The sequence below is a fragment of the Brassica napus genome, chromosome A7 (genome assembly GCF_020379485.1).
Source record: "Brassica napus cultivar Da-Ae chromosome A7, Da-Ae, whole genome shotgun sequence".
Classification (NCBI taxonomy): domain Eukaryota; kingdom Viridiplantae; phylum Streptophyta; class Magnoliopsida; order Brassicales; family Brassicaceae; genus Brassica; species Brassica napus.
The window spans coordinates 14,862,838-14,879,375 of NC_063440.1; the positions used below are offsets into that span (position 1 = coordinate 14,862,838).

General features: G+C 34.9%; 2 protein-coding genes across 2 annotated transcripts; both read right to left on the minus strand.

The window, feature by feature from the left end:
* Nucleotides 1-141: 141 nt before the first annotated feature.
* BNAA07G13480D (MD-2-related lipid-recognition protein 3) lies at nt 142-1,485 on the minus strand. The gene is made up of 4 exons (XM_048736866.1): nt 1,317-1,485; nt 1,040-1,138; nt 775-938; nt 142-415 (listed from the first exon to the last, which is right to left on the minus strand). Exons 1-4 carry the CDS (start codon nt 1,411-1,413, stop codon nt 278-280), a joined length of 498 nt encoding a protein of 165 aa, XP_048592823.1. The 5' UTR covers nt 1,414-1,485; the 3' UTR covers nt 142-277.
* A 3,992-nt stretch (nt 1,486-5,477) lies between these two features.
* On the minus strand, nt 5,478-13,739 carry LOC106352580 (NPC intracellular cholesterol transporter 1-like). Its single transcript, XM_048736865.1, has 38 exons — nt 13,349-13,739; nt 12,993-13,109; nt 12,759-12,866; nt 12,199-12,315; nt 11,943-12,093; nt 11,586-11,833; nt 11,313-11,480; nt 11,161-11,234; nt 10,959-11,076; nt 10,794-10,877; nt 10,624-10,710; nt 10,423-10,524; nt 10,262-10,330; nt 10,068-10,163; nt 9,863-9,970; nt 9,673-9,786; nt 9,508-9,591; nt 9,297-9,425; nt 9,008-9,206; nt 8,785-8,928; nt 8,661-8,704; nt 8,492-8,575; nt 8,326-8,394; nt 8,168-8,244; nt 8,013-8,082; nt 7,704-7,853; nt 7,506-7,568; nt 7,239-7,383; nt 7,093-7,157; nt 6,947-7,012; nt 6,761-6,854; nt 6,606-6,642; nt 6,449-6,506; nt 6,244-6,354; nt 6,090-6,157; nt 5,901-5,967; nt 5,743-5,811; nt 5,478-5,658 (listed from the first exon to the last, which is right to left on the minus strand). The coding sequence occupies exons 1-38, from the start codon at nt 13,382-13,384 to the stop codon at nt 5,581-5,583; spliced, it is 3,768 nt and encodes a 1,255-aa protein (XP_048592822.1). The 5' UTR covers nt 13,385-13,739; the 3' UTR covers nt 5,478-5,580.
* Between the last annotated feature and the right edge of the window lie 2,799 nt (nt 13,740-16,538).

A 16,538-nucleotide genomic window follows, 5' to 3' on the forward strand; every position in this document is an offset into this window, starting at 1 on the left:
AACATGATAGCATTGAAAACGTTGTTATTACAACTGAATTAGACAAGCCATGTATATAACACTAAAAGTAGTTAATTATCATAATAAATCATCTTGGGTCAAAACCTTATAGGTTCAAGAAACCAAACCCAAATTACGAAAGAGAAGAAAGCAATATCGTTGAGGAAAATGTTTTATTCGTTCCACACATAAAAGGGAAAGATGCAAGTAGAGAGACAGAGACACGCAAAGACTCATATCAAGACTTAAAACACATATATATACTATATTTCGACCATCAACTCGACTGAGCAGAGGCCAATGCGAGATCTACAGTAGGTATCTCGAACGCGACACACATTCTTAGTATTGGCTCTTCAGATTCCCCCACATCATCATCAGTCAAATGTACGGAATATACATACTTGGACACACCCTTCACATGTTTAAGAAAAGAAAGACTATTAGAGAGGTAAACCAAGTTAATGCGTAATCTTTAAAAACATACATGTCTTAGAACAACCTTATGTTTAAGTGTCTAAAAGTACAAAAACAAAACAAAAATAATAGCATTATAATGAGTAGATATTTCAAAAGGCTAAGAAATCCACTCAAAAGTATATCATCTGATAACTGATACTATGAAATACTGTTGAGTAAATTTTAGCCACTAATTATAATATAATATTTTTCTTTTATTTTTATACATTTATGTTGAAATACTTGTAAATTGTAATAGACATGTTCTTGGGGTTTGTTTTTATATATGTATGCAAAGAGGAAAATAATAGTTACCTCGATATATTCTAGAGGAACTTCCGCCAGAACTAACTCAAAGTTGGTGCCTGCTGCAATAGCGCATTCAAAACCCACCACACAGAGGGAGTAGCTTGCCATTGTTTGTGTAGTTCCCCCAGCTGTAACCTTCACCTCTACAGTTCCATCATCCATGCTTTTGTCTGTATACATACAAATATTTTTTATCAAGAAGAAATTACAAACTAGGCTATATAGAGAAAAAAAGTTAAAACTTGGGAAGATCATTAGAAAAGTTACGTACTTGCATAACCGAATACCCTTATGGTTGGGTATTCTTCTAACTCAACGGGATTTGGAGAGACTTCCACACGAGAGACGTTAAAGAAATCGTATCCACTTTCTACAGCAGTCACATAGATTGATTGTTGAAAGTTGATAAAAACAGAAATAGGAGCAAACCACATTAATATGAACTAATAACAATATATAGGTGTTCAATATACTACATATAGTAATTATCCCACAGAAAAAAATGCAGACATACAGAAGGAAAAATCAAGACTACAATCGATACTTACTGTTGCAGTATTCAAAATCGATAGCTCCCAAAGCAGGTAAGAAGAAGAGTGATGCGAGAAGAAGAAGAAGAACAGGCCGGGCGTTAAGTATCTCCATGGATCAGCTCGTTGGTCTTTAATTACTATGTTTTCTTTAAGAAACAAGTTTGTATTACATGTATGCTTCCATTCGTGCATGCCTACTATTTATAGCGTATAGATTATAGTATTTTGCTAAATTATTGGATCCGTTTAAAACTTCAAAATGATGTATAATAATTTCCCACGATTTTTTTTTTTTTTTTATTTTTTTTTAAGAAATATATTATAAATCAACCCGTACACGGGAATAGGTTTCGGTTACAAGTTTGATTCAATTAAAAGCTTCCTAGTCTACATATTACAACACTAGCTTCGCCCACCCACTAAACCCGGTACATTCCGCTAGTCTGTTTTTAGTAAACATAAGAAATCGATTCCTGTTCTCAACCGTCAACGATGATCACGAGAAAGTGAGGTTCTCCTTGTTGCCTCGGATGCCGGGAGTTCCCGTGTCGCTTTCGGAGTAGCTAGGTCTCGATGATCTCCTCAAAAATTATAACTTTTGCCTCCATGACGCACAAAACGCTACCGAATAAGGGATTTAGAGTACAAACCTTTGAAAATCGATCCAAATCCCGCTGTACAAACTTCGACAGCGCTGAACCGGTCGATGGTCAAGAGACACACTGATCTCCATACCAAGAACGGAAGCAAGAAGTCGGGAATGAAATGGCCGCAGCGCATGAACCAGAGACTGCTCGATGACCTGTAAGAAAGCTAAGAGCCGCAACACTACCATGACAGCCAAGAGGAGGCCATGGCACTGGGATGTGTGCAGCACCGGATGGAGCCACCGATGAAACCAAGAAGACCCACAGACCAAGCAAAGTCTTCGGAACCATCGCCAAACGACGCCTTAGAGAACCTAAGGACGATAAGCTTTCGACGCCAAGGATTACTACCGGTGGCACGGAGCAATCAGAACAAAACAACCACGAGCATATAGCCACAGAAACCAGTCGACAAAGCTTCCATGGACGGTCTGGGACACAAGCCAGAAGAAGAAGCCAAGATAGGAAGAAGGTCACAACAACGCATCGGTACGGCCATAGACGACCAACACCAACACCGCGCTAATGTTTCCTCCACGAGCCACCACCTCAAGCAAAGGCACACACCACCACCGTTGGTTAAAACCCGCAATCGAGCTAGAGAAAGCTCCAATACACCTATGACGAAGACGAGCCAGTCCCGCCCTAACCAAGACGCCTTGAGAAGAGCAAGAAACCGCCATCACCGTCGCAAAATCACAGACCAGAAGATCTCGAATGTAAGACCGAAGATCAGATCTGAGAAAAAGACACGTCTTACGCCTCCACACGCGACCAAATCCGAAAGTGGTTTAAGGGACCACCTCCATAACCCTAAAAGCCGACTCTTCCAACCACGCCGCCATCATCTCCCGCGCCATAGCTCCATGACTAAGGTACTTGCACCAGAACGGTTCTCCTCTGCAGCGAAGTCGACTCCGGGAAAGCCTCAGTCACAGAACCATAAGCAAGGCAGAAGGGAGGACGAAACGGCGGAAGAGCAAATGGAAAACGAAAGGAAGAGAGAGAGGAGCCTCCGGCGTCGGAGCTAACGCGCGCCGGATTCGGGTCCGACCTCCGAACGCCGGAGCAAACACACAGCAAAGATGAGCTTGGCCTTAGAGATGGAAGGGAGAGAAGAGAGAGAAAGTAGATCTCGACTACAAGACCAATAATTTCCCACGTTATACACGAATATCTTAAAATATACTCCACCTTCTTTGAGTACCTTCTTCTATCATGTGAAATTGGATCGGAGTAAGTGAAATGGCATTGATATTGTCAATCCCTGCCATCTTCTCTACGTACACGAACGTGGCTGGATTCCCTGAGTAACTTCTCTGATATACAAACACGTGGCTTGGATTCACTAATTCTGTCTAAAAGATACTGTTGCATGATTCGGCATGATTCATGACCATGAATTATAATTTTTTTCTGTGACAAAAAAAAAATTATTATTTTTTCGTTTGTATTTTTAGTTTGCAAACTAACCTACTTTTATATACAGATTTTCTAATTTTGGGAAAGTCAGAATTATTGGTGAAGTCATTTATTTTGGGATAAAAATTAGCAATTTGTTTTTTTTTTTTCATTTGGGAAGATCAAAATAACATTACTCTGAAAATAGAGGATAAAAATCCGAAATATATTTATTTGAACTGCGGTTTTTGAGACAGGATTTTCGTTGGTCTTTTTCAACGGCGGGGATAGAAAAAAAAAGGCACAGTGGAAAAAGAAGAAAAAAATTGAACAAAAAGCTGTGGTTAAAGTTGTTGGATAGATGCCCTTGTTTAGATCCTGAATCTTTTTCAAGAATTAAGTTGATCGAGGTTCAAGGGATTCCAAGGGTACATTCCCTTTCTTTCTCGATTGGAGAATCTGGAAAAGGAGAAACAAGCTCATTTTTGAAAACAAAAGAGATCATATAGTTCAAACTATCAAAGCAGCTTGGCTTGACAAGAGGCTCTAGGATGAAGCAATGGAGTATGAACCACTGGATGTACACGTTGCACACACTACTTGTCAGAGTCACACTTCTCACGGTCTCCTCCCGGAAGCGGAGTTGTACCGTATTGCAGATGCATCATCAGGGCCGTGCCTGAGATATTTTGCATCATAATGCAAGTCACCAACTGACAAGGTTGGAAGTGTTGCAGTAGAAGCTACCACCTCACCCTTGGTAGCAGAAGGATGGCAATGTTGCTGGCCGTTCAACAAATGAATGGACTCAGATACACAAATGTTGTGTTCCTAGGTGACTGTAAGGAACTGATAAGGAACTTGGAGACAACAGTTAGAGGTGGACGAGAAGCAACAATCACTGAAGCAACTACTATAATGAAGGACATCTTGGCTCTAGCTACCCAAAATAGTTTTAGTTTCCACCATGTAGGCATCTAGTTCATTATGTTGATCAATTAGCAAGCCAGGCATAGCAATCAAAATTATGTAATATCCTGGCTTTAAGCCATTGTAAACTCTTTGAATGAATGAAAATGCTGTCAAAAAAAAATTATTTAGTTAGTGTATAGGTAGAAAGTGGGTTTCATTAGAGAAAACTATCGTAGTAGCAAAATGGATCCGTAGTGTAATAATAAAGTAGAAAACTAACCTAAGATATTCATTTTTTTAGTTTAGTAAGAAAATGTAACGTTAATACGTTTCAAATAAATTAAAAATTGTAAAATATACTAATATACTTTTAATTTAATCTATAACTAATTAAATTAAAATGATTTAACTAAAATTCTATTAGTAGTTTAAAAGATAAATATAGATTTACTGTATAAAATTACGTTGGGTTAAAAAACATTTTTTGAAACATGAAATTTAAATTTAAAATTTTTGTTAAACTGATAGGTTTAAAAGAGTGTATTATCGGAAGAAAGGAGGAAAAGAAGTGGAAGATGAAGGAATAAAAAACGTTGAAGCTTAATTTGAATAAGGAGGGAGTTGAAAGTCTCTGATTCTGATAGTCTTTGCAGTTATGAGCTGGGAGTGAAGTGAAGATAGTATAAATACGTATTGTATTTTCATTTGTGAACTTTATGCTTTGTATGTGTAATTTGAGTGATGCTATGAGTCCTCTGTTTCCAGTCGCTATGAAACTGACTGATGATGAAGGCGATCTCGACATGAGAGTGAATTTGATTCATACTACAAAGTGTAACCGTTTTTTACATTGATAATAGAAGAAGTATTCATAGTCTTTGGATTACATATATCTAAAGTCTATCATAAACAGAAGGAGTATTAAACATAAACGCATTGACGCCTTACCCTTGGAATTTTGAAGTTTTTTGGCAGATTAGTTCCACAAAGATGAGATTAGTGTTTCTTCGTCATCTTCTCCCCTAATTCATTTGGGGTTTAAGTTTTGTTTTGCTTCCTTAACGGTTCTAGCTAAACATACATTGTTTTTTTTTTGAAACGGTAAACATACATTTTTCAGTTCATCAGTTTTCTTTTATACCATTTATCTTCCTGCAGATCCTCCCACACATTTGACGTGATTCTATCTTTTTTAATTTTCTGCTACGCACTGAAATTAGCTTTTCTATGTGGCTATTGGGTGAAACAATCGTTAACCATTTACAAACAGATGTATCCAAAACAAAACCTTTAAAAATAAAGAATAAAACCTAATTGAGCTACGGTTGCGATGAAGCCGAAGGTCGATGATCTTGCTTATCCCCTTTTGGAGCTGGACCAAACATGCTCAAGAACACCTTCACAGTCCAATACCATCCCTCATATCAGAACAATAACAACAAAACTAACATCGAAAGAGTGTTTGAATGATCATGACTTACCGGTAAGAATACAAGGCCGTGCAAGAAACCGAGGAGGACTAGTGCCAAATACATCTTGAAGTAGTAGACCTGTCAGCAAAAGAAAAATTCAGAGGCCAAATATGAAAACGGTTAAACGAGGAAACAAAAGGGCTTCAAGAGATCACAAAAGCACATACCACAAATACTTCCGATTTTGAGAAGCCAAGCACAATCACACCAACTAGCTTCGTCAATGTAATTCCACTGCAAACAGTAATACAAATATTATTTTTATTAGAACATTTCAATATCCAGAACATATGCTACTTAGGACTTTGGTTCCTTATGGCATACTTTTGAGTTGAAGAAGAGAGAGCAATTAATACCTGAAAACTGAAGCTCCCATGCCACCAAGCGCCTCTTTCATCCGTTGGTTTCTGTCCCCAGAGCTTATCTGAACATTTAGAGAAGTCATGTCAGAATAGAATATATATAGCATGTTGTGGATACCGATAAACAGACAGAGGGGGAATTGCTGACCGAGAAAGCATGTGTTATGTGTACACAAAACTCAACAGCTATGCCCACGGACATGATTAAATTCACAACCGATAATGCGTTTAGCTGGATGTGAAAGACTGCCATTACTCCCTGGCATGTCCCCAAATCAAGGGTTCATAATAGTATAAACATCAGTGAGGGTATAAAAATCAGTTTTTATGGATTTTATTCAAGAGTGACTTACAAGGAGATCAATGATGATCATTGCAATCACCAGCAAAATAATTGCAGAGCTCCAAAAACTGAGTTAGGAAGCAGACAAGAGTTTAAAAAAAGATTTGGAGGGTTAAGTTTAAACATATCAAGACTTGTACTAAATTTCACTGTAACAGCAGTGGTACCTGCATGTGATGATTAAACACACGGCAAAGACGGCAGCTGTAAAATGAATGGAACATCCAAAGTTATTTTATATGGTGAACTCAAAATTTAAAATCAAGACCTACCAACTAGCAAAATAGAACTAAAGATGTGGGATTAGAAGAGAGCTACGAACCGATGGCTATGGAGAGGTTGATTAATGCAGTTTTCCATATGTCAAGATATTGCTCAAAGAACATATAAAACACTGAGTATGGATATATCTCCATCTGAAAGATAATCATTCACAAGTTAGCCACTTATCTTCACTAATAAGAAACAATTAGAAATATAGTCCAGTACTAGTATATTAATTTTTTACCTGCAAAGAACGAGAAATTTTGGAACTAAACTCTTGAGCAGCTCTCATTGAATTAACAAAGTCAGCCTGAAAAAACAAATAACTTATAGTATAAACTTACACGATATCAAACGTGGGCTACATATTATAGGGATAAGAATATATACCTGCTTGTTAAGAGGTGTGTGATAAGTGCGGAACGATGAAGCTTGTATGATACCACTTTTATATCCTGATAAGAATACATATCACACACTTCGGTATCAGTACAATATCATGGAAGAAAGAAAAAGGGGACAGTGTGAAAACCAACCTTTCAAATCAACACTAGTAGAATAAGCACCATAGCCACCTTTAGCACAATCAGCAGAAGGAAGTGCGCTGAGGAACCAAGGAAGTTTCTCTTTGAATTGAATTGTAGATGGGCGGTCACTAGTTAAATCAGCATGACGAAAGCACTGCACAACCACACAAACAAACAAAAATTTACAGAAAGCTGCAGAATAGAGTAAACAAACACATAACAAGGACAAATGGTAATTAGTTATATAGATTAAATCATCATGATGAGTAAAGTTACCGTGGTGCAGTCTTTGCAAACTTCACTTAGGCCACAAGCTTGATCAGCAGGGCAACAAGGAGGCTTCAAAATGCAACACAATTAGTACAAGGGAACTAGCCATCAGTAAGTCATAAATTTCTCTACACATTTTGATCATAATGATGTTTTGTAACACCGCTACTATTGAACTATAAAGCTCAGCAGTGAAGCATATACCTGGTCATCAGGGGGACAAAAGGTACCATTTGTAAACTTTCGGCAACAGCCAAATGCCTCGGGAGATAACCACACAAGAAAGTCATCTACCCATGAAGCAGCTGGCTTAGCTATGTAGCTTAGTTCTGGGGTCAAAGAAGCCTTTGCAATCTATGGACAACAAATCAACTTTAGAACCATAAAATGATATTGTAAACATCTTGAAAAATGCAGATAGTCAGACTATTTCCAATGTGAAAGAAAACATAATAAAATATATATAAACAAAGAGGATGAATAAAAAAAAGAAATGCAGACGAGCTAATATACCTCATTCATAAGAGAATTAGAATCACACTTGTTAATGGAACAAAGTTGATTTGTATGTCTTGATTCCGAGCTGAGGACATAAGGCAAATTGAGTTTTTTAATAACAGATGTTGGGACCAAACTCTTACATCTAAAACCAGAAAGTGATATACTACCTGTAGTTATAATTCTTCAGAACAAAGTAAAGAGGTGGACCAATTCGAAGATATGTAGCAATATTGTTGAAGTAATCCTAAATGTAAAAAAAAGAGGAACTTGTTAGAGATAATCCTAGATTAGGTACACTTTCATGATTGGTAGCATCAATGCAAACCTGAAGATATGAGTCCTGAGGAAGAACAATCTGTTGCTCCAAACCAGGCTCTATCCGAGTGGCCAATGCCTACATGGTTAATAAACACATTATATTAGAGATGAAAATTTCAACTGCTAATGAAAAAAAAATCTATTATAGGTCACAAAAAAATGTATCAACTCACAATTCCAGCCATTGCTAAGCCAAAGAAGAAGGCAATAACCACTATTTTGACTGCCCAATGGCTGAGAATAGGTGCATGGACTTCCTGAAAGTTTAGAATCAAGTTATCACTATTTATGTAGAACATAAACCATCTCCTAATTAAGGTATAAGCTGACTTATGAAAATACCTTCATATATCGAGTCAAAAGTCCAGGCTTTTTCTGACCAACCCCTGGAGTGATACAAGACAACTCCAAATGAGAATTTAATTTCACAAAAGTCTACAATGAATCCCAAAAATGATATTAGTACCTTTATCATCACCATCTGATGATTGTGCTCTCTTAATACATGGGAAGCAATCAACTCGCTTATCCTCAGCACGTTTGAAGTCAAATACTATCAAGGCAACAAAAGCAGTAATCTGGAGAATGAAGTCCAAAAGGACGGCCAATGCTGCAAACATGAAAGCATAGAGAATCGTTATAAAAAAACACAAGGAAGAACTTGAATGCTGGAAAATTTTTTTACTGACCAGCAAACATGGAGAAGACTCGAACAGCTGGCATTTTAATATAAGCACCAACAGCAAAAGCTAAAATCTCGGCTAGACTTGCAAGCGTAATCGATGGTCCAACTTCCATAAGGGCATTGCTTACTCGTCTCTCCAGAGGCAGCTCTTGCTCTTGCCTCTTAACGGCATGAACCAGTATGCACATATTATCAACACCGACCTGTAAGGTTTAAATATATTAAGAACAAGTTCAAGAATGTCGAGCACAACATCAGGCTACATATTTGAGTAAGAACCAGACACCACTTACAGCCAAAACAAGAAATGGTATAACTTCCATTATGATTAGAGTAGATTTCATTCCAATGGCACTGAAAAATCCTACGGAGCCGAGGACAGACAGCATGACAAGAAGAACACCAGATAGACCAAGCAAAACCTGTAATAAAATAAGGCATAAGGAAATATACTTTTGAAGTTTAAAAGTAATTTCTTTAAGAGTATCAGAATTATTATCATACCTTGGATGTAATGTAAAAGGAATTCAAACGAGGTGTATCCCCAAGTGTCAGTGATATATATGCAAACATGACAAGATAACTTATCTGAAGCAAAGAAACAGAAAAAGTACAAAGACATATTAGAAACCAAACACAGAAGACAAGATTCGAAGCAAGGGAACTCACGGCTATAGTGATGACATCTGCTGTGCTTTCTCTTTTAAGTTCTTCTTCAATAGAACTTTCGGAAGAGAAAGAAAGAGTTAAGCCTTTTGATTTAACCATTGGCAACAACTCATCCTGTCAACAGAACAATGATATACAAATTAGCATTTTAAGATATCAATTTGTTTTGTGTAACGAAGACTCTCCCAACCTTGGCGAGCTGGATAAAGGCTTTCTCCCAAGCCACTGCTCTCACTGTTCTGTTACCTTTGTTGTCAACAGCATTGTCCACAGGATAAGTCACAATAAAAGCAGAAGCCTGTCTTAAGCATGTCAGTTAAAAAAAAGGTATTAGATAATTTATGTAAATAGACATAACTCTATATAGTTACTGTTAACAAACTGAAGAAGATTACCTCACTGTAACTGTTCCCAGAGAACCCTCCTAGTGCAGTTGTTGGATCAAGGGGACCCTTAAACGCACTCAAACATGATTCTGACGAGGTGAAATGCTGAAGAAAAGTTTGGTGATAATATAACAAAATGGTTAAAAATATAGAAGAAAAATAGAGTTATTAAAATGGAATACTACATAAATTCAGTGAGGTACCTCAAAGCAATATTTAACATGCTCTACACCTCCAAATTCATCATAATTTTTTGGTATCATCTGGAAATACTGCCACAACAAGAAAATAAATCCACCAGATACGTTAAAAGAGTTAGTAAATCTTATCTGAACTACTATAAAAAAAAGGAAGGAGTGTAAACCTGCAGAAGACTCTGTGTGGCACAGTCTTCTCCAAGTGGTTTCATGCAAATGTCTGTCAGAGAAACCATTGAACCTGAGTGATTTGCCCGGAGTCCATCAACCTTACCATATTTGAAAAACAAAATTTTTTTACATGAAACATTATGTTGGTGATCAGATGGAATCTTAAAAAAAAACAGTGAAAATGAGTAAGAAGATACCTTCTTCTGTATGTCAAAAAGTAACTTAATATTGTCATCTGTCAAAATTTCCGGCTGAGAAGATTTTGGAGCTGTTGCTATTATTAGCTGCAGAAAATTTTCATAACAATGTCAAAAACTAATGCTTGTTAACTTGTAACAGAGAGAAAAGTTGATAGAAAATGTGAAACCTGTTCAATTCTGTAGAAAGGAGCAAGATGGGTGTCAAAGAATCGTTTCTCATCAGCAGCTCTGCTCCCTGCACCTACCCATAGCTGCAATATACATTAAGATAAAAAAAATTATATGAACATTTCTGGAAAAGTTAAACAGGTAGCATATACAATAACCAATACCTTATCAGGCCGTGTCTCAACTTTGAATCGGATCAGACCCACACAAAGTAGAAGAACTAAAAAGACTGACACAATCAAAACAAGAGCTGGGTGTCTTGCTACCCAGATCCCATACTTGCTGGAAAATATAAAAAAAAAAACAGAAAACAAGACAAATGTCAATAACTCCTAATTTTGAAGCTAAGCAGCACAGTGTAAGAACCTGTAAAATCTGGCCAAGTATCCTTGTACTGTTGACAGCTGAGCCCAGTTCCTCTGTGGAGTGTTTTGTAGCATCTAAGAGAGCATAAATAAAGCAATGAGAAACTTCAACTCTTACAGAGATGCAAGAAAGGCTAAGCACCAGGAAAGTACCTGCGCATGAATAGTGTCTGGTTTAACAGAACTTTGTTCTCCTCTGGGCTCTGACGATGATGGTGAGCTCTTTTTCTTACCCTTTATTCGGTGAATCAAACCTCCTCCAAGAAACAACGAAACCAAGACAATATACAAAATGGCTAGCACGAAATCAACACATTTGGCCTGCATTATTAAAAAACCAACCAGGAAACATGTTATTCATAAAAAATATTTAAAAAACATGTAAACATAACTATTATTAGTAACATATACAAAATCCATATTCACCTCAAGTGAACCAATCTTGATTGAGCAAGAACGTTGTTTCTGAGCAGGAGGTGCTGATGTACTGGAACAAGCAGCTGCAGAAGGGCAATCACCACAAGAGCATCCAAGAGTGTCATCACTGCATGAATAAGAAGACACATTCATAGGCTTCATTCCAGATGACGCTGGTGGCATCGGCAAAAATTTGATCCCATAGGGGGAGCCTGGCATATTCACACCAGCTTTCTGGCCGATAAACGTAAACCACTCTGCATGACAGAACAGGAACATGTTAAGAAAAACGAATTAAAAGCCTTTACCCTTAAAGTTATTCTTGACAACAATATGAGTTAAGAAAAACGAATTAAAAGCCTTTACCCTTAAAGTTCTTTGCACCGCCCCCAAGAAAATCTACAGCTAGACTGTTCGAGCTACCGAACTTCACATTCTTGCAGGATTCATACATCCCTTCTCCGAAAGCATCGGTTATGTAGTACTGAATCCCATCCACGGTCGAGTTATTCTTTATCTGCCAACAAAACAAACAAAAACACAGCGGCACTTTGGACATAAGCTACTTAATGCTTAATGTTTAAATCATTCAGACGGTTCAAGAATATGTGTGTTTATATACCTTTGCGGTGGAAGTGACGTTTATAAATAGACTTTGATCAGGAGAGCAAGTAAGTTCACAAAAAAGATTCAGAAAGTTCCTCAAGCATGCTGGACAGCCTACAACAAAGGGAATAGCCTGACACGCACAAAAAATAAGACAATCTTTTTAACATAAATAAATTTATAATCACTATCAGTAAGATAAAAGCACTCCAGTTTTTTTTGAAGAAAATTACAGACATTGCTTCCAATTTTGTAAAAAAAAAATTATTGAAATTATTAAACCATAGTCATAACCACATTAATAACCCACTACCCACTAATAGTCACAACCACTTGAACAGTAAAACATTTTTTTTTAAATGAAGATTCCTAGTAATATGTGTTGTAGTCCCCATCAACGAGGGGTTTAGAAATTAATACTTATTGAACTATAGCTATCAGTCTATCACATTGATGTTTCTTCAGACAAAAGCCGCTGGAACATTTGAGTCAGGCATTGAAAGCTTTTGGGTGAAAGTTAAAAAATTAACATCAAGAAAAAAAAAAGGGTTGTTGTTTGTTGTTGTAGTTGTTTACCTGTTGGACTTGTGAACGTAACGTATCGAACTGAGTCTCAGTGCAGCAAACGTTGCCTGTGATGGTTGGGCACAAGCTTTGTATCTTTGAAGAGAACAAATCATCGGGCTGTGAAACATTTTTATAAAACCCAAACAAAATCATTTATTGCTGTACAAACAAAAAAATCATTTGCATTTTGCTCCAGTCAAAAATTAAATCAGCAAGCAGCAATAAATGAAAGGTCACACGCACCTTCACAGCAGGAATGTTATAAGGGCAGTTCAGTACTTTTCCATCGGTTCGTGCTCCACAGATATCATACATCGCACAATATCCTGCTGATTTTCTTGCTTCTACTCCATACAGAATCTGCATCGGGAAATTCAACAGAAAAAAAAACAATTCAGATAATTTCAATATAAGTTAAAAAACATTTTGTGTATTTCGAAATTAAAGAAAAACAATTCAGAAAAATATCAGAGAAAATGAAAAAAAAAAAATGATATTCAAATGTAGCTAATGCATTGAATTACAATCCCGTAACAGAAACAAATCAACCACTAGAGTAGAGAAGCACATGAATCGAAAGACAGAGAGCGAGGACTTACCAGGAGGAGAAGGATAAGAGATGGAACAATCTTCATGGTTTCTTTCTTTCTCCGATTTTGATTTTTCTTTCACAGAGAAATCAAAGCAAAGGAGTTTGGTGAGGATTCTCAGAATATCATGAGAAGGAATGAAACCAGCGTGGAAGAAATATAACTGAGAGAGAGAGAGAGACGAGAGGTGTGAATGATCTGTTCCAGATTTCAAGGGAGAGAGAGAGTCAAACGAGGAAGAGGTTTTATAGTTGTGTTGTTATGTTTTTGAGACATGTGTGTTAGCGTGTTTATATATAGAGAGATATACACTCTGTGTTGCTTCTGTTTCCAGTCCCTATTTTCTATATAAAAAGATTGCAAAAGAATTCTGTTCAGAAAAAGAAAATTAGAAAAAAAAGATCTGATTGCTGATCAATAATACAGACACATTTTAAAAATATTTAAATTTAATTTCACCATATTTGATAATTGATAATAAGGAATTATCATAATTCTATATTATAATAAGGAATTAATCTGATCCCATTTTGATAAAAAGGACTAAAACAAAAAAAAATATCCAATAGCAGATGAAAATTACATAGACTAATTATTTTAATATTTATATTTAAGTAAGCATATATTTAATAAATTAAGTTTTCACAAAATATGCTGATAATCTTAAAACTCTCAAAAATTCCAAGAGTTTCTCTGTGTTAATTAACATGATTAGAAAATAAATTAGTCATAATTAGATGTGACAATGATTATCAACCTTATGTGTTTAAATTTGAAATGTGAATTGAAGCATTGCAAGCAAACACTTGTTGTTGGTATGTATCACTGACCCACTAATTACAACTGTTTTTTTTGGGGGTGAGAGTGGGGATAATGATGAGAGTGTGTGATCACATGGAAACCGAAAAGGAATGCGTTATAAAAAACAAAATTCCTCTGTGTGGGCCAAATTCCCAGTTGCTTTTCGAGCTTGTTCCATTTCACACACTTAACAAAAAAAAAATTACATAAGAAAGTATCGATTTCTTCCAAAACAGATTTTAGCGCTATACTTGGGACTTGGGAGTTGGCAGGATGAGGACTAAGCGGTTCCTTCCAGAACATTTTTTATACGCGTTGCTTGGTAAAAGCACATTCCAAATTCTATTACAATTGTAGGTGTTAAAAATCGGTCATACTTTCCAAGCAATTTATTTTTAAAAAACTAAAAACATATTTTTGTTTTAAAAAATCTTAAATTCTAAAAAAATATTAAAACGGTGATTGGTTGGAATATAACTGTAGAAAATTTACTTTAGAATTTAATATGTAGGATTTTTTTTTATTTAGATTAAAATATCTAACTTTAAAATTTCCTACAGCTAAAAATATGTGGCTTTAGAAAATAAGTTTTTTTACAACTATTTTTTGTGTGTTTTTGCTGTAACTTTATTTTTTTGGTTGTAATTTTAAAAACCAAGATAAAAAATGAATGGTAATATTTAAAGTTATAGAAGAAAATTAAAGCTAAAGTCACTTCCTACAGTTCAAACAATCACCCTCAAAGTTTTAATTTTAATATTTAGTAGATTAATAACATGATAAACTAATCATAATTAAGCCAAATAAAATAAAATAAACTTTAAAAATAATTATATATTTTAAATTTGTGTATTAATAATATATTATTATAAAAATAATTATAAATTTATATTTATGTTATATAAGCTTTATATAAACATAACTTAATCATTGATTTATTTATTTTTCTTCAAAGTAAATTTCATTTTATAACTTGAAAAATATTTTATGTTATCCAGGTACATCGAAAAGTATCATTCCCACTTTAAATATGTATTTTCTAATATATAGAATCACTAAATAATCAAAAAATCATTTTGATTGATAATACACAAAGACAAAAACAAAATTATAAATTTTTAATACTATATAATAAAAATATTTTTATTATTTAGAAAATAAAACTGGAATCTTAAAAATATTTTATAAACTAATAACTCTATAAATTCATAAAATAATATAGCTTAAATAATATTAATTAGAAAATTTGTACTATATATTTATTCAAAAATCTATAATTTTGTGTCCAAACTACTTATTCAAAAATACTGAAATTTTTGGTTTTGGTTCTGGTTAATATTTGGTTATGGGTTCTGAATTGATCGGTGCATTTCCAAAATTAATTTGATCATCAGTTCAAATGATATCCAATATTTAAATCAATGCTTAATTTAAGTAAAAATTATAAAAACCTTGAAATTCAAGAATTTGATATATCACCGACATTATAGTTCTCCAGAAAGCGGAATATTAAAGAAAAATTTGATGACAAAAAAAAAGAAGCGCTAATCCTTTTATTATCTATCTCTATGTCACATAGTCTATGTGCAAGAATGCCACCTGCGAGTGTGTGACTACGGCCATACCTACCTAGCTTTTATTATTTCTTTGTATACTTTTATAGTTTGCTCAAAGAAAAAATGTAATTTTATAGTTAGTATTTAGTGAGCTTCAGGTATACGAGAAAAATAAAATTAAAATTAAAAAGTTTGGTTTAGGTATCAAACAAAAATTATAGAGAGTATGCATTGTATAACTTAACTTTTGGAAATCGAAACCCGCCTAAGACACCAACCCATCGATTGTGGGAAATAAGATAGTGTGAGTGCCTGAGTGGGTTTGCATATGTGTCATGTGAACCTCTGTGCTATCTTCCATCGTCGCTATCATACATCATCCACGATTTGACTATCTTATAATATCCACAAATTATATAATACAACCACCATAAGACAATATTAAGTAGCCGATCTGATAAGTTTACAATATATGTGACTTCATTTCCAATTACATAAAAGTATATGAAATCCCCGATATCTAGGGATAATTTCTTTATCCATTTAACTATATATATACATATTTATATTTCTTTAGTATCTTATATATTAAAACAGAAGTCACAACTTTGATTCATGTGTAATTTTTTTAAAAATAGATTCTCACTAGAAATTAGTTATCATTCATTAATTATTAATAATATGGATTAATAATGAATCATTCCTAATATAACATCCACTCCTCAAAATCCGGATGGGTTAACAATCTCACCTTGATTCATGTGTGATATTTTTATATGGATCATCATTTAAAATTTGTATTAAATGTATCTCTATAATGCTAATATATAATCTTTTAACTA